Source organism: Phycodurus eques, chromosome 20 (assembly GCF_024500275.1).
Source record: "Phycodurus eques isolate BA_2022a chromosome 20, UOR_Pequ_1.1, whole genome shotgun sequence".
NCBI classification, from domain to species: domain Eukaryota; kingdom Metazoa; phylum Chordata; class Actinopteri; order Syngnathiformes; family Syngnathidae; genus Phycodurus; species Phycodurus eques.
Genome location: NC_084544.1, coordinates 8,731,429 through 8,752,204, shown reverse-complemented (window position 1 = coordinate 8,752,204; position 20,776 = coordinate 8,731,429). Strand labels below are relative to the sequence as shown.

Sequence of the window (20,776 nt, the reverse complement as noted above, 5' to 3'; positions counted from 1 at the left end):
GATAATTGAGGAAATAAGGATATTCAGGCACCTTTTTGTTCTTCCAGGACACCGGGTGTGTAGGCCAGGCGCTCATGGAGGAGAGGCTCATGATACAACAGCAGCAAATGGAGGACGACCAGCGATGGTTGGAGCAGGAGGAAAGCTTCATGGTAGCGTGAATGCACACACCACTCTCGTATAAATAGACAAGGAACTCAGCTTTTAACCCGTCTGACAACGCAGGCCACAACCAATCAGGGTTGAGTGTTTTTGAGGTGGGTGGTGAGACAGGAAGTGGGATTGGCAGGAGGCTAGGAATGAGTGCAGAGGTGTAGATGGAAAGAAAGAGAGGAAAAATAGAGGGGATCTTTTCCTTGACCAGCTCCACCTCCTCTCGGGAAAAAAACTCATTTTAGATCCTATTTCTGCTGTCTACTTCCTCTCCTCTTCTTGTCGTCTTTGAAATCTACCTCTTTTCTCTTTACGACCTTCTCTCCCTCCACATGAGCGCCACTCTTCTTGTTCAGACTAATTTTTCTCCCAGGATGCATCTCTTCAAGGCATGCTTCACCAAAACGGTACAGAAGCAAAGAGAGAGGGAGAGAAGGAGGAACACAATGTTTAATGTTGTCCTTTTTTTTTTTTTTTTTGCTACTCTGGTGCAACATGGTTAATAAAAGTTTTTTTCTCCAGAAGGCCGAACCCAGAAACAGCCGAGGGAGCATCGAAAGAGAGGATGGGACGCTCCAAGCGCCGGTCAGTTCCTTAGTTTCATCTTGACACTTTCTTTCCATATGCAAGTTTATTTTTATTGGGCCAGCACATGACCACAGAGATCCCGCAAGATGGCCGACATCTCAACCCATTCCTCCCTAAGCTGTTGTGTGTGTTTCTTCCTTGTGCAGGGTGGAAGCCAGCACATCTACCAGCCTGTGGGCAAACCAGGTGAGAGAGAGTCATTTTCGGAAGACTAACCTACTAACCTCCCTCAAGTAGACACCACCTTAAAGGAGACATACTATGCATTTTCTTTTGACAGTTTAAGAACTGTATGTATGTATATATGTGTGTGTGTGTGTGTGTGTGTGTGTGTGTGTGTGTGTGTGTATATATATATATATATATATATATATATATATATAAAACTAAACTAATACAATTTCATGGAACAAAGGTTGTAAATGTTGGTCAGTGCTTAGGTCAACAGAGAAGGCCTTACTACTAATAAACTCCTTATCCATGTTAACCAGTTTTTGTTGTATGTTTTTTTTTTAGAACATGTGGCTCCGCCGAAGAAGCCCCCTCGCCCCGGGGCCCCCGCTCACCTCGGCACCCTGTCCGGCCTCTGCCCCGTAGACAGCTACAACGAGGGTGTGAAGGTAAATCCTGTTATTATGTCAACAACTGTGTGCAGTGCCGTCATCCCGTGCTAAGGGCTTTTGCGCTAATGTGCTGTCTCTTCTACCCAAACCCCCCGACCCTCGCCTACCCATATAGCCGTGGAGGGTAAGATGACCCGCGCGTCCTAGCATAGAGATTCAGTAGTTAGCTTGTCATCACAAGAGACTTATTTGGTGAATAATTGAATAATGCCAAATACAGTGGAACCTCCAAATACTCGTGGAATGCCCCCCAAAAGTGGTACAATTTGAACTGTTTACAACACAGGAAATTGTCTGGCTACTCTGTACAGCATGAGCAATCGAGTTAAAAAATAATTACAAATCCAATATAGTTTCAACTAGCAGATGCTGATGTCATTAACATGTATCTGAAAGCATAATGACTAGCATAGAAATGACCAGATGAAGAGTGGCAACTAGCACATTTTTACTGTCCAAGGGTGTGAGTAGTTTTACTTTATTGTAGTTTTATTTAATTTATATTGGAGGTTCCACTGTTATTTCTGGAGCCATAATCAGTATACGTAGTTTTAGCAGCAATAGGCGTAGTAGATAGAATCTATATCGCTTTTTCTATAGTGCTTTATATGTGTTTATCTATCTATCGCTAGCTCTTTATCTCGCTATAAATATATACAGTGGAGTCCCGCATACTCGTGCTTCGGCACCCGCGGATTCACCTTTATACGCTGATTTAAAAAACAAACAAACAAACAAACAAACAAACAAAAAAATCTAAAATGTGTACTATTTCTTTCCTGTTTTCTGGTAACCGACCCAGAAAACGCTTATTAATGGTTTATTGCTGCATATTCAAAATTTGTATTGAAAAACGTTTTTGAAGTGTCAGTTATCTGCAGGGCTTTTGATATTCGCCCTACAAGAATAGCGGGGTCCACTGTATATCAATATCTATCGCTACTGAAGCTGTCTTCTTTCTGTCTGTCTCTATCTATCTATCTATCTATCTATCTATATCTAATCTGTCTCTATGTCGCTCTATATATCGATAGCTATTTATTGTTACTGTATCTCTACTTTTAATCAGCAGTATCTCTAGCTCCAGGCACTGACATGAAAGATCCTAATGGTTTTTAAAGAATAAAATCCTAAATAATCTCCCGGTGGTGCAGTTACAGCCCCAGGAGATCAGCCCGCCCCCCACAGCCAACCTGGACCGCTCCAACGACAAAGTGTACGAAAATGTGACGGCGCTGGTCAAGTCTGTCATCGAGATGTCCAACCGGATCCAGCCGGCGGCGCCCGAGGAGTACGTACCCATGGTCAAGGTGAGGGGGTGGGGCTAGTCACAAACTCATCGTGTTGCGGGTCCATTAAAGACTTCTGCTGAGCTTTCGTGATTGTATTTTGTAGGAAGTTGGTCTGGCACTGAGGACTCTGCTGGCCACGGTGGATGAGACCATTCCTGTGCTGCCCGCTAGCACGCATCGAGAGGTAAACACACACAACTGACCCAACATGGCATAACATAATGCAGGGGTCCCGTTTGTGTGCAGTCTCCCATCTACACTTTTACATACACCAATTTAAAAATTGGAGAATGCCTGGTCCATTTGATTGTCACGTGATTTCATCCCAACCGCTACAGATTGAGATGGCCCAGAAGCTGCTTAATTCTGACCTGGCAGAGCTGATCGCCAAGATGAAGCTGGCGCAGCAGTACGTCATGACCAGGTGAGTGCCACATTGCTCTGACTTTTTTACACCAGCGCCTTGGTGTTGACATGGCGCTCGTCTGTCTCTGCAGCTTGCAGAAGGACTACAAAAAGCAGATGTTGATGGCGGCGCACGCCCTCGCCGTTGACGCTAAGAACTTGCTGGATGTCATCGACCAGGCGCGTCTCAAGATGATCACACGAACGCATTAGCACCAAAGGATACGCAGACGTTGAATAATGCAGGGACAAGATTGACGTTGGTCGCCATGGAGACAGAAACCTGGATTAAAATGGTGGACAGTGGACACTACAGCCGCCATGTTTGGCGTCGTCTTGTAAATACTTTTTATTTTTTTTAAATGATAATACTATTGTCACATATTTTCAATAATACTGGGTGATTGATAACTCCCTATTTCAGGAATACTTATAAATTATTCATTTATTGTAAATTTCTCTCATTTTCTTTGTTTGTTCTCTAAAGTTTGAATGTTTACAAGAAATTGATATGAGGAATATTAGTGTGTAGCATGAAGTACTTCATTTAAATTTAGAGAATGTGGAAGGGCCCCCTCTTGTATGAAAATGAAATCTTCAACATTCTCCCGAGCACTGGTAACTGGCCAGATTTAATTACAGATTAAATTAAACATTAAAACAAACACAAAAAATCGAAAGAAAAATCGGAATAAATAATTTATAAGTATTTTTTTAAAAGGGGCGTTACTTTTGAATTATCCTGTACATTTTTTTTAAAGTAGCCATTTTTAAAGACATTTTTAAAATATATTTAATGCGTATGGACTCGTTTTGAAGGAGTTTGCCGCTTGTGACGAACTGGAAGGAAAATGAATTGGTGACGTTGGAACATGCTCTTTATATAATATATATACAGTATATATAATAATATTTCCAGCCTTGCCTCTTACTGGATGTTTTTTTTTTGTCAGTGTTGCTTTACTGTCCACAGTCTCATCCTTCAGCTTTAAACCAGGGGTGAGGAACCTTTTTCCTATTGGGGCCATTTTCCCAAAATGTATGAAAAAAAAAAGCATTTGCAGGTTAAATGTTAAATGTGTATAAGAACACATCATCATATCATATACTTTCAGGGGACTGCAAATGGGGCCACGTGCCGCAGGTTGCCCACTCCTGCTTTAACTCAACAGTAAGTACATTGCAAAAAAAAAAAAAAAAAACGTTAAATACACTAATAATCTCTATTTTAACACCTTTATAAGGCATGGACTGCTTGTTGGAGACAAGCGAAGGAGACAATGATCACAGAAAATTATGAATATGCTTTTTAATATTTAAAAATAACCATGGCTTCTTCATTTATTATTATTTTTTTTATATACATAATGAAGTCATACTGGGTTGCCTGTTTTTACAGTACAGATCGGCAACGTTTCAGACTAGAATCCCATACTGTGAAAAGACTGAGAGTCGCAAAGTTATTTATTGGGTGAATGGCGACTGCAGTTGGACGCTTTGGTCAGCCGCTTTGAACCTGATAAATTCCCAAAATGGGATGCGTATTCCCTTTTTCACAAATTTTCTTCCTGTTTTTTTCCCACCATTTCTCTCCTTCTCTCAGGAAAGACACATCATGTATAGTTGCAAATAAAAAGACACTGTTTTAGGGTTACTAACAGGCTGCTGTTACCTCTTTATTTACCCTAAAATAATTTATATTATATAGCAAACCAATAGCTGTTTCGTTGCAGAAAATCGATCATTAATACAAAACACATGTTTCCGCCCGGTTTCGAACCGGGGACCTTTCGCGTGTGAGGCGAACGTGATAACCACTACACTACGGAAACTGGTATACACGTACATAAAATTTTGCCTAGATAAACTTATTCATACATTTAATACGTCGGCATTGTTAACATCATTCAAACAACTAGGAAACAATTTTGTTTTTCGTTAGTACATGAAAGAGCGACCTTATCCCTTTGACTCCAATTATTTGGCCGACACTGGTACTACAACGCCAAACACTATATACAATGTTGTTCTTCGTTGTAATATTTCTATGGTTGTGTTCGTTGGTATGCCAAACAGCGACACTTGCCGTCCACTCCAATGTGTGGCCTGTGACGGTATTACAATACGAAACAATGAAGAAAAACATTGTGTGAACACGTTTTTCTTCGTTGATACAAGTCACATCGACAATATATTTTTTATTCGTGTGGCCGACAAAGGCAGCGTGAAACACTCAACGTTAGGCGTATCATAGTGAAAACTACTACATTACGGCAAATTATATATCTACTATATATTATTTGGAATGTACGTTTTTTGTAACACAATTACACAGAATAAACAACATACACATCGTTTCGTCGGAGTCGTTTTTTGTTGGTGCACGGAACAACATTTACCCTTTGACCTGTGGCACAGAACGGTAATACAGCTTCAATAGTTATTGCAATAATTTTCTTGTTTTGACGATCTAATTCCTTCAAATTAGGTAATGTACAATATAATTTCTCGAGATATAGTGGGGCGTGCTAATTTACCTACATGTATATAATGAGGTTAAGCGACACAACATCAACACGAGTTAGGCGGGTTTACGACAATGGCGACAGCTTTACGGTAATGCCCACCTGTTTCGCCCAAATGCTCATTACTCCCCGTTTCTGCCTGCTGGCCAAGTCCCGAAGGTATGTAAACTTGTTACACTTAGGATAGTAAGCTAAGTTTTTTTATGTTTAGGAATTACATATGAACTAATTGAGGTGTACGAGTTGCCAATTAGCCGTTATGCCAGCTAAGACGGCAAGACGGACCCTTATATTGTACCTATGGTTTTTGAAATTGCCGCTGTTGCCCGGCGCCCGAGTGGAGGACGCCATCTTATGGATACTTTAAAGTATTACATTTAGTACTATTTAGATACGAATTTCGAACAGTAATAAATCACCTCGTCCATATTTTGACTGGACTCTACTGTATGTAAATGTAAAAAAAAAAAAGCAAAATTCCAATTCTTCAAGGTTTACTATTGTAAATTTACAATTCAACTATTAAATGTTTGTATATGTAAAAATTATTTTTACAATTTTCCTAAAATTAAGTCTAACATAGTTTTTAAATGAATAACTATTAAGTAAACCAAAAGTTAAATGTATATGTAAAATAAATTATTTGACCTTTTTAAAGTTGTATTTACAGTATTTTTTTATACATCTCTATATATATATATATCTATATATATATACATATATAGTTATATATAAAAGTTAAAATAATGCAACTAATATAAATGCTCACTGGGCCACAAAGAATGGAGCGGGGCATAATTTGCTCACCCTCTGCGTTTTTTTTTTTTTTAAAATGAGGAATTAAACAAAAACAGACCTTTTTGTCCTGAATGTGCGAACAAAAACACGCAACACAGTATGTCAGGAATGATGGTGAAAGGACATTGATAACTTTGCATTCCTTGCAGCTCTGGCTGACTAGATTGACAAAATATTTTCTCTCATCTGTTCTTGTTACAAAATAAATTCCATACTACGAGTGTGATCGCAGTGTTTTAACAAAAGCATTCAGATACAAATGTTCCTAGTAATATTTTTTTACAATGATGTACTGCATTACAAACCAAAGAACACATTGACTCCCATTTACGCAGCGTCCCTGAAAAGGCTGCCGCGAAGTGCCTGCCGAATGTTAACACCAAGGGCGGCTGCCAAGTAGTGTTTATCCGTTGACATATGAAGGCTCATACATGGTGTTCATACAGGTTTGTCCTGGGATTCTCCAGCAAAACCTGGCACTATTGAATGAAAATAAACTTTTGTTCAAAAACCATTCTTAATGCCAGAACGAGAGCGTTCTCAATTACGTTAATCAGGCGGAAAATGAATTGTTTGATGAACTTTTGTTCATTGTTCAGATACAACACTACATGAGCACCGATTTTGTTTTACTGTGGTGATGTAATTGTAGAATACTGTAGTCTTTAATGGGTTTTGCCATTAGAGTAAGAAGATTCTTACACAGGCAAGATATTTTTTGGTCATTTTATTGTGTTTTTAAAAAAACAGCCAGTTTAATCAAAGAGACCGAAGCCCATGTCGTCGTCAGACTCCTCGGACTCCTCCTTCTTCTCTTCTTTCTTCTCCTCTGCCTTGGCTGTAAAAGGGTTAAAAGGTAAATGACAACCTGATTAAGAAAATGCACAAGACGTAACCCCAAAACATTTGTTTTAAAATTGTATTTACCTGGGGCATCTCCAGCAGATGCAGGGGCTGCTCCGGCAGCGGGGGCTCCGGCTGGCGCGCCACCTCCGGCGCCGACGTTGCAGATCAGGCTGCCGATATCGACGCTGGACAGAGCCTATGGGACGCGAACGCAGGTGAGTGTCTTTCAAGCATTGTTATGAGGCTGTGTTTAAGTCTTCGAATGGCAGTTTGGTGTTACCTTGGCGAAGAGACTGGGCCAGAAAGGCTCCACGCTCACGCCGGCGGCCTTAATTAGCGCATTCAGCTTGTCCTCCTAGACAAAACAATGAGGACTAATTTAATACAATAACACATTAATACACTTCACCTTTGTATAATTTCATTTAATAGAATCTGTTCAAATGCTCGAAACAACACTACGACGAGCAGCACCACACTAATTCCCATCTGCAATTATATAGCAAAGGTTTTAGGGTTCCAAAATAAGGTTTCTAGGCAAATTTCTAAGATTTCATGTAAGGTTCAAAGACAGGATTAGTGTTGCAAGCCACTGTTTGTGTTTTAAAACTTACATTTTAGCCAGGTTTGGGGTCTGAAAGTAAGGTTTCAAGCCAGGATTCGATGGAGGGTTAGGGATGGGTTTGAGTGTTAAGGTTTCATGGAAGGTTTAGGGTTTAAAAGTAGGGTTTTTAGCCAGGTTTAGGGTGTCAACGCAAGCACTGGCAAGTTCAGGTTTCAAAGTAGGGTTTCTATTCAGGATAAGGGATTGCAGGAAAGTGTTAGGGTTTCATGGAACGCACCCATGTGTTATACACTGGGAATTAGCCTAGCATTAGCTACAAGTAGCTTGCCTTCAAACCTATTTAACAGCAATGTCGTTTTCCCGCCTTCTGGACAGGACTAGGGAACTTTAATAACATCGCAGCCATTTTAAGTGTCCTCGTTTTTGGGACAACTGTAACCTCAAATGGTGACTACGATAACGTTGCGCGCGGGACACTTACGGTGACAGTGACTTCGTCGTCGTGGAGGATGAGAGCCGAGTAAATACAGGCCAGCTCGGAGACGGAAGCCATCTTAGATGTTTGTTTTCACGTTCAGGGTGTCGGATGCCTAATTTTGACGGTGCTAGTCGCCGGATTGCGGGCCTTAGCTTCGGGTGAAGAACCGAGCACCTTAGGCACGTCCACTTCCTGTGAATGAGAAAAGGGATGGGAGGGGCGGGGAGTTTGACTTTTATACGATGCGTGATGTCATTACGCACGGCCAGTGACGACTCGCGTAGCCCGCTGAGGGATTGCTGGACTTGTTTACTTTTCTTTTTTTCCTTTATTCAACAAATTCAAGCGATAACACGCCAAAACAGTATGAAAATATGTTAATTGCAAGAACAATGATATTTGTTAGTTATAAAACACCAGAGTGTGTAAAAATATACAGTTTGATTTTTAATGTTAGAACAGTAGGTTTGACGTTTTACGTTATTTGGTAATTTTTTAAATTCTTAAATCTGTATTTTTGGGGAAAAATGTACATGTATTTGAAAGACTTGATTTATAAATATTTTGTTTTTCCAGTTATCTCGATACATTTTAATCTTAATTTACATAATTAAGATGACATATTTAACATTCAGTTTACATGACATATTTCTGATTCTTAAGTGTTTTTTGGATGGAATGTACAGATTTGATGCTAAAAATTTGACTATTACTGATTATAAATATTTTTTTGTTTAGAGACAAAGCCATTTTATCGCTTATAGTTTCAAAAATAGTTTACATTGCATATTTCTGATTCTTAACTCAATCTTAATTGGATAAAATGTATTTGATTAGATTTGACTTATACTTCAAATAATTATGCTGGTTTGGTGCTTATAAAACCCCGCTCCATTAAACCAGTTTACATATTCAGTCAGTTTATTACATCTCAATCACATCATCAGAAAAAACAATTATAAACCCCCCCCACACAAAAAAAATCAGAAATTATACCAGAAGAGAAACCCTGCAGTTTGAGAGAATGTATATATATAAAAAAAAAAGTGTCACATTAGAAGAACAGAAGGGAATCTAATGTGTGACAAATGTGTAGTACTAGTTTGTCCACTTCAGTGCCTGTTTAAAAACACCTGACAGAGAGACTCTGCTGGAGCAAGTCAGCTCAAAAAACATTCTAAAAATTTGGCATCGGTGCAGTTTCCGTTTGTGAAACAAACACTTGTGACGTTGCAATTGCCAAACACAGCGCGCTACACTCTAGACGCAATGGCGAGCAACGATGTGAGCAGGAGGAGGATTTTGATGTATAGGAGCACCCAATTGCACTTGGGATCGTCAAACCGTACGTTTGAGCCAATCAGGAGGTCGGAACCTGACAGTGACTGACGACGAGCAGCCAAGTAACAGCTGTACAACAGAAAAAGAGAGCGGCCACTGTCTCGATGTGACGGTATGTCAAAAGCATGTCTCTTTATACACTCATGGCTTGAAATAATGGCACCCCAGGGGTGCCAATATTTTTTAGCACAACTATACGTATAATACATTTATATATGGTTCAGTGACACGGCACAGCTTTTACATAGTATGCAGTATTCCTATATATTGTGTGCCCCTCGCTCGAGTAGCTTTATTACATGCCGCACAGAAAGTCTTCGCCGTGTCTGTTGTCTTGTCATATAGGCAAAAGTACAGACGACAGTACTGAAAAGTACTGCATGGGCCCCCCCCCCCCCCCCCCACCCCAGTGCATAACCATAATAGAGTCGTAGCGCTGCACCGTGGCGGCTGCGAGATTTAGTTCTGTTGCTGGCGGTTGAGGTCCCGATGGCCGTAGGAAAAATAGCTGGCACACTACACTTGTGTATCCAATGCTTTCTGCTAAGTCTTTCTCAAAACACACTGTTTCGAAGTGATCGGGCCAGTTTGGAATGCTTGCTAGGCACCCATAGCTGATCACGTTTCTTCACCTGTCGATTGACTTTCCATATCCACTGGTCACATATTCCTTTTTCAGTTGGAAAGCCAAAAAAAACTCTTGACACTGCCTGAACCATTTGTACAACCATTGTGAAATCGCTAAATCATATGACAACAAATATACACAGACGGGAACAACAGCATGGAACAATAGCACACAACGCCGAATGAACAGGCTATTTGGCTAGTGTTACGTCACAGCGCCGGATAGAGCCGAAGAACGGCAAGCGCTAGATGCAAAAAAGCAGAAGGCGCATTCTGCATCATATTTATCGATATATCTGCTATATAATCACTTTGAAATGGAACATGTGGTTTGTAAAGGGGTTCTAGAGTAATCAAGAACATTTTTAACATCTTTGTCTTCTGACTTTTAAGTGACACCCTGATATGAAGAGGGGGGGAAAAGAAATTGTATGGAAACTGTTGATGTGATGCAACAGAATTGAGAGGCAAAAACAAAATTACAAAATGCTGTTTTGTTGGAGAAAAAATCCAGCTAAAACATTTTTTTACAATTAAGTCAGGATTTTGATGTTCCTTCAATTGTCTGCCTCGTCTTTTTTAGTCCTTGTGCACTTTCCCTTTGGGTTTGTCGTCGTACGAAATTCCATATTCGTTGACTCTTGTCTTGTCCACCGGGTAAAGCCTGAGGAAAGGAAAGAGGTTTAGCTATGGTTTCTGCTAGTATGTGTGTGTGTTAATGTGTGCCTACCATCGCTGGTAGAGGTAAATGAGAAAGACCACATCATCTCGGAAACAGGCCAGTCGGTGGGACGTCGGCATGGTGATGATGAAGGCAAACACGTCATCGATGAAGGTATTGAATGCCTAACAACGTTATAGTTTTTTATATAAGAAAAACTAGAAATACCAAGAACCCTATAGAAACATGTAAAGTTATGATAAAGATCAACTGTCAAAATACCCACGTGAACGTAAATCCAACTGAGTAATCAAATTTGTTAAAAACATAAGTCGACTCGTAACTGTGACATTTCCCCCATTATTATGACTTCATTCGTGTAACACCATTTTGACTTTATTGTAAAAGAACCAACAACTCAATTTCTCGTAATTCATATTCTTGCTGCATTTATTTTTGTAAAATACATTTTCATAAAATGACTATTTTCATAATTGAGCTGGTCAAATTCAGACAATTTTTTTAAAAATTCAGACTATTTTGACCATGCTACACAAAATTATGAATTTGTACTCTTAAAACAATTTTCATAAGACTACTCAAAGTTCCAACTTTATTCTTGTAAAATTTCAGTCATTTTCATCCACTTGCAAAATTCGAACTTTGAATACTTTTAATTTTACTCATACTATGGCTTTATTCTCAATGATATTTAATAAAATGACAACTATTTTTTGTACAATTATGCCTTTTTCAAAACACTATTCTCCATCACATTACTCATATTACACCTTTTTAATGAATTATTGTTATTAAAACATTACCTTTTTCCCCTCAAAAGTCCAACTTTCTTTTGTTATTCTCGTAATTACACCCTTTAATTCTATGACTCCTACAATTATTCTCAAAGTACCACCAATTTACATTATTTAGATAAAAAGTTAAAAAAAATATATTTTTAAAAATATCAATGTGGAAACGTTATTAATGAGTTAGTACACGTTAATGGCAACTGTGCCCGTGTTCTCACCTTGTACATAAAAGCCTTCCAGGGCAGGTGGGCCACTGACTTCAACTATTGGATGAAGAACAAAATTATCATTTTTTTAAAGACATATTCATCTCCTACAGTTCATTGTTGAATATTTGTGAGCTCACTTTATAGTTGACAAATAGTTGCGGAAGCATGAAGAGGAAGCCGAATGCATAGACACCTAAAATATAATTGAAAAAAATATGATTAAATAGTGAAGTTTAGTGATAAAAGCAGATACCGGTCCAAACCTACCATTCACCATACTGTTGATGAGCCACGAGTACCAACTACAACAGACACAAATAAGACATACCATTAGTGAATGCTTAGCGAATGCTTGTGAACGTACAACCTATCCACCTTTTGTATCGCAGGAATATCAGCGCATACAGGGCTCCTCCCAAGCACAGCGGGTAGAGAAGGTACGAGAGGTACTTCATGGCCTTACAGGGGACACGAGGAATGATCACAATAGGTACACTACTTCAAAAGAAGGAAATCAAAGTTAGTTTTTTAGTGGTTGTTACCTGAGTGTCGTACTCTCCTGTTCTTCTCTCCGACTCGTCTAACTTGCCAAACTGCAAAGAAAAACAACATTTTTGATACAGAGTATTTAGTCGATAGCATTGATTTTCATCTTAAAGTCTATGGACTTATACACTCTGTTTGTCTTTACGACTAAGTCAATTCAGTGCACTAGTAGTACAGAGCTTTATACAAGTAGTACTTTTAGCACACAGATGTCAACTAGTGCACAGTTTCGCCTCACCGGTAACATGTAGTTGTCCTACCAATATGACAGTTATCCTCGTCGTGTGTATACATGTCATACAGTAGTGGGGGAAAAAAACAGTACTAGAAAGACAGTTGTTCTAATAGTGTACCCTTGTGGTCCTACAAGTACAGATATTGTCTTATTGGTGAGGACAAAGGGCATACTAGTCCATAGACCTTAAATTGGATAGCAAGGGTATCAAATAAGTCTCATGGCACACAACCAAACGTCAAACAGTATGTACAGTACTGTATACTAAAATAATGACGATATATTCTCAAATGTATTCTCTTTGTCCCCTCCTGGAAGCCGTCAGCTTATCGTGGTGGAGGGGTTTGTGTGTGCCAATGATCCTAGGAGCTAAGTTGTCTGGGGCTTCACGCCCCTGGTAGGGTCACTCATGGCAAACAGGTCCTAGGTGACGGACCAGACAAAGCAAGGCTAAAAGACTCTCCTCCACACACAGTTTGGGCTCTGGTACCAGTCCTCTCGAGAGGGGTTGGACTCTCTTCCACTCTGGAGTTGCCCATGGTGAGAGGCGCCGAGCAGGTGTGGGTATACTTATTGCTCAGCGGCCCCCCGATCAGAACCCGAGTGGTGTTCTGTTATTGGACTTCTGTGCTCATCACTGATTTTCCATAACAAACACCATGTTTAGCATAAGGGTGTCCACATATGCACTTGGCACCAGGACACCCTCGGTCTCAGTTCAATGATCGACTTTGTGGTCGTGTCATTGGACTTGCGGCTGCATGTCTTGGACACTCGGGCGAAGAGAGGGGCGGAGCTGGCAACTCATCACCACCTTGTAATGAATTGGCTCCGATGGTGGGGGAAGATGTCGGTCCGACGTGGCAGGCCCAAACGTATTGTGAGGGTCTGCTGGGAACGTCTGGCAGAATCCCCTGTCAGGAGTTTCAACTCCTACCTCCGACAGAACTTTGCTCATGTTCCAGGGGAGGGGTAGGACATAGAGTCCGAGTGGACCATGTTCCGCGCCTCCATTGCTGAGGTGGCCGACCGGAGCTGTGGCCGTAAGGTGGTGGCCTGTCGTGGCGGCAATCCCCGAACCCGTTGGTTGACACCGACTGTGAGGGATGGCGTCAAGCTGAAGGAGGAGTCATATAGGACCTTTTTGGCCTGTGGGACTCCTGAGGCAGCTGACAGGTACCGGCTGGCCAAGCGGAATGCAGCTTTGGTGGTCGCTGAAGCAAAAACTCGAGTACGGGAAGAGTTCGGTGAGGGCATGGAGAAAGACTTCCAGACGGCTTCGAGGAAATTCTGGTCCACCATCCGGCGTCTCAGGAGGGGGAAGCACTGCACCATCAACACTGTGTATAGTGGGGATGGGGTGCTGCTGACCTCTACTCGGGACGTTGTGAGCCGGTGGGGAGAAGATTTCGAACACCACCTCAATTCCACCGACATGCCTTCCCATGAGGAAGCAGAGTCTGGGTTCTCTGAGGTGGACTCTCCTATCTCTGGGGTTGAGGTCACCGAGGTAGTTAAAAAGCTGATTCAGATGCCTCCCGGACGCCTCCCCGGTGAGGTGTTCCGGGCACGTCCCACCGGGAGGAGACCCCGGGGACGACCAAGGACACGTTGGAGAGACTACGTCCTTCGGCTGGCCTGGGAACGCCTCTGGATCCCCCGGAAGAGCTGGATGAAGTGGCTGGGGAGAGGGAAATCTGGGCGTCCCTGCTAAAGCTACTGCCCCCGCGGCCCGACCTCGGATAAGCGGTAGAAAATGGATGGATGGATGGTATTCTCTTTATATGAATGGCAACAGGTGGATACCATGGTTGTGCCTTCTGCCACCTAGTGGAAGAGCATTTAATTGTGTTGTGCCTATCACTATATGTTGCAGGAATTGATAAAGATGTGCTATTTGTAGTATATCCATTTTTTTGTGTGTGTAAAAGAAATGGATACTTGGGAATCACGGTAGTAAACGTCATGTTTGTGCCGGTGAACCTACCAGAAATGTCGGTTTTCCTCCTTTCCAAAGCACCTGAATCTTAAAGGCCTTCTTCACTTTCCACACCTATAACAAACATCGTCCACATAATAGCCACACAGAAACGCTCCTGAGTGGAAGTTGGGAAAGTCTGCGCCAGATGTACAGGGCCAGTTGGAGTGCATTTTTTTTCTCAAAATAAAATCATCTGCAGACCATTTTAAGGGTAGTTGGATCATAGTTTGAGGTGTATTTACAGTTTAAACTATTTATATATACAGAATTACTCTTGGTTTTTCAATATTAGAACTGCACATCAAAATGCGCCCGCTCACCTCAATGACTGCGCCGATGCCAGCGGGGATGAGGACCAGCAGGCTGGTTTGCTGATCGAACAAGTAGAGGAAGATCACGATGGTGCTGAAGCATCGCCACAGCACTGTCAGAGGACAACAAATGACATTACTTTTTTCAATTAAAAAACAATGTACATTTAAGTGAAATAGCCACAGTGTAATTGTCAGTTCATAGACAGTTGTTCCCAAATGAGTATCATAGTATAATTACAAATAATTGTTTTAGTTTTTAAATCTACAGTAATCGAGTAGAGTAAGTCCCCCTTCATTATGAGTGTACACGTAATATTCCTCTTTTACCATTTTTGCCTTTTCCATAAATTAGTTTCTTCAACTTTTGATTGACCAAGATAAGATAATCCTTTCCTGCACCCCAAGAGCGGAATTTTAAGTGCTAAAGCAGCGCACAGCAGATTGTAAAAAAAACATAGTACATATGTAATAAAGAACTTTTACACAAATCTTAATGTTTCTATATAACATACAATCACATGAGTTAAAAAAACTTTTTTTATAGCATCATGGCCCCATGGTTAGGGGGTTAAAATATTGCTGTGGCATGCACATGACAGCTTGTGAATGCATTTTAGCACGGGTGAAGAATTTAATTTGAATGTTTTAAATACACCATTAAAAATTAAGTTGTCCTACCCGCTTTGCTTGACATCCCCACCATGCTTTTCTTCTCTTTCCAGAAGCTGATGTCATTCTTGAAGGCCAGGAAGTCAAAAAGCAGCTGAGAAAGGGGACAGCTTTTAAAATATGTTCCATTAATATGAATTCACCTAATCCAAAACAAGCACAGGCTTCTTGAGAGTGAGTCTCACATGGAAGGCGGCCACGAAGAAGGTCAATGCCAGGAAGTACAGGTTGGTGTCAGTGAAGATCCCTTTAATCTCGTCAGCATCCTTCTCCGTGAATCCTGCGAGGGGCAAACGGTGGTGTGAAATGGCAGCATGAGACCGAATGTTTAAGGGTCGTACCAAACTGTTGCAGGGAGTAGACGGCGTCCTGCATGTGGATCCAGAACCTGAGTCTACCCAAGGAGATGGGTTCATAGGAAATGGTAAGAGGGAGCTCCAGGGTGGTCCTGTTTATCTCCTATAAACACAACATAGGATATATATATATATATATATATATATATATAAAAAAAAATTATCTTTAAAAAAATAAAAGAAGTTTTCATCCATGGTAAAGCGGGAGTATAAACCCCAACTGTCCCATTATAGCCAATTGTTTTTTTTTGCCAGCGCAGGTATCCAATGAAAATTTATGTATTATGGGGGTCTCCGAAACAAACTTCCAAAACTCACTCAGTAGGAAAAGTTAGTCTGTCATAAGAGAATGCACAAAAAAGTCTCAAGGACCCATGTCCAATATAGAATAGAAAGTCAGCCATCTCAGTTTGAAGCAGTCATTTTGGGTAAATTCTGAAGATGTTTTTTTTTCCGACGAACTAGAATATATCGCCTGATAGAGCCCCAATCGGAAGTAGGTAGACAGAGGGGTGACACTAAATTACCAAGCTTTTTTGTCTACGCCACCTAATGTGGGCGGAGCTTGGCATCAACGACTATAAAGTTCGCCATGAAAACTGCGGTGCGAGGGCCCATTCTTTGCTGCTTTTGTTGCAGGTGAGTGAATGTCCCTTTTGTGAAAATACAATATCTTTTGAATTAACAGGAAAACAAATGGTGTGCAATTACCAGGAGATCCTTGATGCGGTTGCTGAGTTCGTCAACAAAGAGCAGAGGTAGGTACATAGTCTTCTGGCCAATTTGAAACCTGAAAACAATCTCTTCATCTTATCATTCTCTCATTCATATATATATATATATATATATATATATATAGTTGGCTATATTTAAGTCTGCATGGCCTTACGCTCGGAGGTAGCGGCGGACGTCACTCGGAAGGTGTTCCTTGTCGAAAACAAAATAATCGTCCACGATATTGAGCGTCAGGCGGGAGCGCCAGTGCGAGACGGGCTGGTCTGACAATCCTCCTCCTTTATGTCGTTTGGTCTGGTGGACTTTCTTCTGTGATGCCCTGCGGGATTGCAAACATGTAGGCCAACCTACCAACTGGTCTGTCAACGTTAACCTTCATCATCCGTGCATGAGGACACAACACCTGTGTTTGGTCCTCTCGGGAAATGAGGGAAATTTCGGGTGGCTTGGGCACCATGTAGGCAGTGAGCTGGGCCGCCAGGTGCACCTGGTGCGGGTCTTGCCATGGGTTGACGCCGGCCTGGTGGACGAACACCAGTGCGTACAGCGTCCCGTTGTTACGAGTCTTCTTGGGTAACGAGACGTTGACAGTTCTGTAGAAGAGACGAACAATCAGTTACGCCATCAAGTCAAAGAATTTGCTTTAGTAAGCAGTCAATCTGCTGTGCAAAAGTGCACACAAATGTTGCAAAACTCTTCTTTGCCGGGCTCTCTGTGATAGAAAAACGTGGCTAAACATTTAATCTACTGTTACACGATGATGGAGACCGGCTAGAGAAGGGTCCTTTTACAACTGCCTGTCATCAGTGTAACACTGCGTCATTTTTTCCCCATCACAGGTAAAAGGAGACAATCAGGACCTACAAACCTCTCAAACCTTTCTTTAATGTTAAAATTCTCCTCCTTGTGGATGAGGGTGTGTCCCCTATCTGCATTGGGCCGCAGTGCCGTGTAGACACTCATCTGGAAGAAGCACACAAATGACAATCACAAAAACAAATGACAATCACAGTTAAGAGAATGCATTCCTGACCTGGAGCTCAGGGGCGCCTGCCAGGAAGGGTAGGATGCAGTCAGTGCTGCCGGACCGCTCACAGGGTTTGGTGTACACAATGCCGTACATCACCCAGCAGGTGTGCACCACATACACCACGAACACGCCCACCACCAGGGTGGTGAATGACGACTTCAGGAACATGGCGGTTTGGTGTGTCCTGGGCTAGTTGCACAGCTGGGCCTTATCAAACTGGATGCCAACTAACCGCAGCTACAACAACAAGGACATTGCAAACCTGCTCATCTGGTTTTGTCATTGTTAGAGTTTCAATAACTTAAATAAAGCATTGATTTGGATCATTTTTCAGACGCATAAGTGCAGAATTAAACCAAGCATTAACTCTCATCCCAAACCCTCCCCCCAAACAAAGTTTCTCTGCTCTACAACGTTCTGTTAAGACTTTTGGAAATACTATCTGCTAGTCAACGCAACGGCATGCTCCAGAAGGAAAATTAAAAAGTTCTAGCGAGCAAAAAGCGCTACTGCAGAGCGAGCATTCATGTGTGCCCTTGTGTCAGGCTTCTTTCTAGTACTGAGAACCTTTCCACTCATGTAAACATTATGCCAACAAAAAAAATTTGTCTATTCAGCAATAACATTTTGCAGCTTCTGAATGATCAAAACACTAAACCCTCTTTTCAACATAGGATATGAGCTGTGTTTTGTGTGCAAAAAACGGAGATGCCAGGCTGTCGTCCTCCTCGGTATCCCTAATCAAGCGGCCAACCCTGAAAAGATACATACGACTCGCTGCTTGAAGTCACCATGTAAGGAGGGGGAAAAACAGATGAGAATATGTGCTGATGTAGTTTGCTTTGCTTAAAGATATTAGTAAAATCAGAATCATCTTTATTTGTGTGTGTGTGTGTATGTGTGTATGTGTGTATATATATATATATATATATATATATATATATATATATATATATACACACACACACACACACACACATACATACATATACATGTGTTGATAAAGGCAAACATTGTTTTAATTCAAACTAACCGGTGTAGAAAGTGTCAGCTGTCCGTGACCGGACACTCGCGGCTCTCTCATAGGCTGGCGACTCGTCTTTCGTCCACTTTACGGATCCCCAACCGTCTAACTCACCGCAACGACATGGTCTTCTTAAACATCCGCTGCAAGGGCCTCGGCTGCGGGTCCAAATATTAGGCAGACGTGACCCCTTTCCAGCCGCCGCTCCATCCAATAGAGAAAACAAAACACGTTTGTTGTCGTGATCTGGGTTTACGCTACTTCCGGTATCCACTTCCTCGTTGGGGATTTTGTCGGGTTGGTTAACGCGAGAAATAGCGGGATTACAACTCGAACGAACGTCAGCATGGAGCAACTATGTTGTAAATCACGCGTTTAGATCTGCAAAATAAATGTTAGCAATTTACATTCAAACAGCAGTCTAGAAGTGCTTAAAGTTTGTCGTTACCGCCTTATATTGCCACGGAAGGTAGGTAACCTGTACTTTTTAAGTATGTAAGCAACAAGATAGCTGGGATAGGCTCCAGCACGCCCGCGACTCCAGTGAGGAGTGAGGAGATAGTTTTGAGACTGACTTAAATCCGTGCGTGGAATCATTTCGAGTTATATCTTGCTTGAAAGACTCAAGTTTAAAAATGCCGTGACCCGGATTCGAACCGGGGTTGCTGCGGCCACAACGCAGAGTACTAACCACTATACGATCACGGCTGATGAACTGGCAATGGTTTTTAAACATGCACATTACGTTATCCGCAAACCTGCATTGCAATTTGGCATCCAAAAAAAGCTTTGCAAAAATACCAATTCAGTATTCACAGCAACAACTTTTTTTTATTTGTTGAATTTTATTAATAGAAGCCATGGACTGCGGTTAGTACAAATGGCGGCAACGGTAGCGCCCCGAGACGACGAGGGAAATACTGTGATTTTTGCTGCTTTTATACTGTGTGGCGTACATAACGCCACAGCATCGACAAATTCCGAGTCTTCCCAAACTAGATTTTTGTCATAGTACTGATCTTTGAAAAGCAGCAATGTGCTACAGAGCTTCCAGACTCCCGCAAAACACAAAGAAGAAGAAACCATATTAGCAGAAGTAGATTATGCGGTAACTACATTTTGGTTGCAAAAAAACAAAAATGTTTCCCCGACTTTATGACTCTCAGTGACTTGTGAGACGCGTGTGAGAAACACAATACAACTACTTGCAATATTGAAATACAATATTCAGACACCGCTTTTAACATGTCGCATAGCACCAAGCACAGTGACTCTGACTGTTGTCTGCATGATTTGTGCAAATTTGGGGTCCAATGTCTTTGCTTACTCATTTTGGAGCAGTCTTGAGTAAAATGAGCTTATTTACAGTATGTTGATATTGCCATTGAAATACGACTAGCCAGGCATCATGCCATGTAAAAACAGTTAACTTGACTTTTAGCTGCGCCTTTTATAGTTGACTGACCTGACAACAGCATGATTTGTCTATAGACTTTTACACATTTTGGGTGAAAATATGCTTATTTTGAAAAATAAGCCTGTCACAGGCAGAATAAATTATTCCAATTTATTTAGGATAGCTCCTTGAGATGCAGCATCTCGTCTTCGAGAGGGTCCCAGCACAAATACAGAACATAAATTACAACCATACACAAAATGGTGTTAGCCCATTCTAGTTCTCAGTGGCTCAGTCAGTTCTTCCGCTTTGCTATGCGATGCTAACTTCACAAACAAAACCTGCTCTGGATGTTTATTAATTTTCCAATGATGCAGACATGATGCTACGGCATTTCGTTCTTTAGTTCTCATAACAACACAAAATGTCACAATGCCGTGACCCGGATTCGAACCGGGGTTGCTGCGGCCACAACGCAGAGTACTAACCACTATACGATCACGGCTGATGTTTTAGTGTGGTGCAGACGGCTCCATCATTCGGCTACCGTGTCAACTTCTCATGGCA

The 20,776-nt window shown here is 41.4% G+C and overlaps 3 protein-coding genes and 3 non-coding genes across 20 annotated transcripts in view; 1 reads left to right on the top strand and 5 right to left on the bottom strand.

The window, feature by feature from the left end:
• Positions 1-3,516, top strand: part of ptk2aa (protein tyrosine kinase 2aa) — a 44,452-nt gene extending 40,936 nt beyond the window's left edge. For 12 of the 13 annotated variants that reach the window (XM_061665382.1, XM_061665380.1, XM_061665381.1 and 9 more), the window contains 8 exons: positions 48-152; positions 676-738; positions 888-927; positions 1,258-1,361; positions 2,519-2,674; positions 2,760-2,840; positions 2,995-3,080; positions 3,154-3,516. In XM_061665382.1, coding sequence (XP_061521366.1) covers positions 48-152; positions 676-738; positions 888-927; positions 1,258-1,361; positions 2,519-2,674; positions 2,760-2,840; positions 2,995-3,080; positions 3,154-3,274 — 756 coding nt within the window. In that variant the 3' untranslated portion in view covers positions 3,275-3,516. The remainder of the gene's footprint in view (positions 1-47; positions 153-675; positions 739-887; positions 928-1,257; positions 1,362-2,518; positions 2,675-2,759; positions 2,841-2,994; positions 3,081-3,153) is intronic. The other variant, XM_061665376.1, reaches the window with a different exon arrangement.
• Positions 3,517-4,820: 1,304 nt separating this feature from the next.
• Positions 4,821-4,893, bottom strand: trnav-cac (transfer RNA valine (anticodon CAC)). Its single transcript has one exon. It is a non-coding gene; the product is annotated as a tRNA-Val (tRNA).
• A 2,203-nt stretch (positions 4,894-7,096) lies between these two features.
• On the bottom strand, positions 7,097-8,485 carry rplp1 (ribosomal protein lateral stalk subunit P1). Its single transcript, XM_061664851.1, has 4 exons — positions 8,277-8,485; positions 7,511-7,585; positions 7,312-7,426; positions 7,097-7,222 (listed from the first exon to the last, which is right to left on the bottom strand). The coding sequence occupies exons 1-4, from the start codon at positions 8,346-8,348 to the stop codon at positions 7,140-7,142; spliced, it is 345 nt and encodes a 114-aa protein (XP_061520835.1). The 5' UTR covers positions 8,349-8,485; the 3' UTR covers positions 7,097-7,139.
• Positions 8,486-9,189: 704 nt separating this feature from the next.
• Positions 9,190-19,087, bottom strand: clptm1l (CLPTM1 like). 3 transcript variants are annotated; one of them, XM_061665311.1, is made up of 18 exons: positions 18,823-19,087; positions 17,793-18,026; positions 17,628-17,722; positions 17,163-17,352; positions 16,914-17,113; positions 16,736-16,814; positions 16,010-16,127; positions 15,854-15,948; positions 15,678-15,762; positions 15,006-15,109; positions 14,692-14,757; positions 12,466-12,516; positions 12,299-12,381; positions 12,191-12,225; positions 12,061-12,116; positions 11,933-11,977; positions 10,972-11,087; positions 9,190-10,905 (listed from the first exon to the last, which is right to left on the bottom strand). In XM_061665311.1, exons 2-18 carry the CDS (start codon positions 17,955-17,957, stop codon positions 10,821-10,823), a joined length of 1,668 nt encoding a protein of 555 aa, XP_061521295.1. In that variant the 5' UTR covers positions 17,958-18,026; positions 18,823-19,087; the 3' UTR covers positions 9,190-10,820. The 3 variants fall into 3 exon arrangements, with proteins under 3 accessions (XP_061521295.1, XP_061521293.1, XP_061521294.1); XM_061665309.1 differs by lacking the exon at positions 17,793-18,026 and having other exon boundaries at positions 16,914-17,078; XM_061665310.1 differs by lacking the exon at positions 18,823-19,087 and having other exon boundaries at positions 16,914-17,078; positions 17,793-17,881.
• A 362-nt stretch (positions 19,088-19,449) lies between these two features.
• Positions 19,450-19,521, bottom strand: trnah-gug (transfer RNA histidin (anticodon GUG)). The gene has a single exon. It is a non-coding gene; the product is annotated as a tRNA-His (tRNA).
• Positions 19,522-20,642: 1,121 nt separating this feature from the next.
• Positions 20,643-20,714, bottom strand: trnah-gug (transfer RNA histidin (anticodon GUG)). The gene has a single exon. It is a non-coding gene; the product is annotated as a tRNA-His (tRNA).
• Positions 20,715-20,776: the final 62 nt, after the last annotated feature.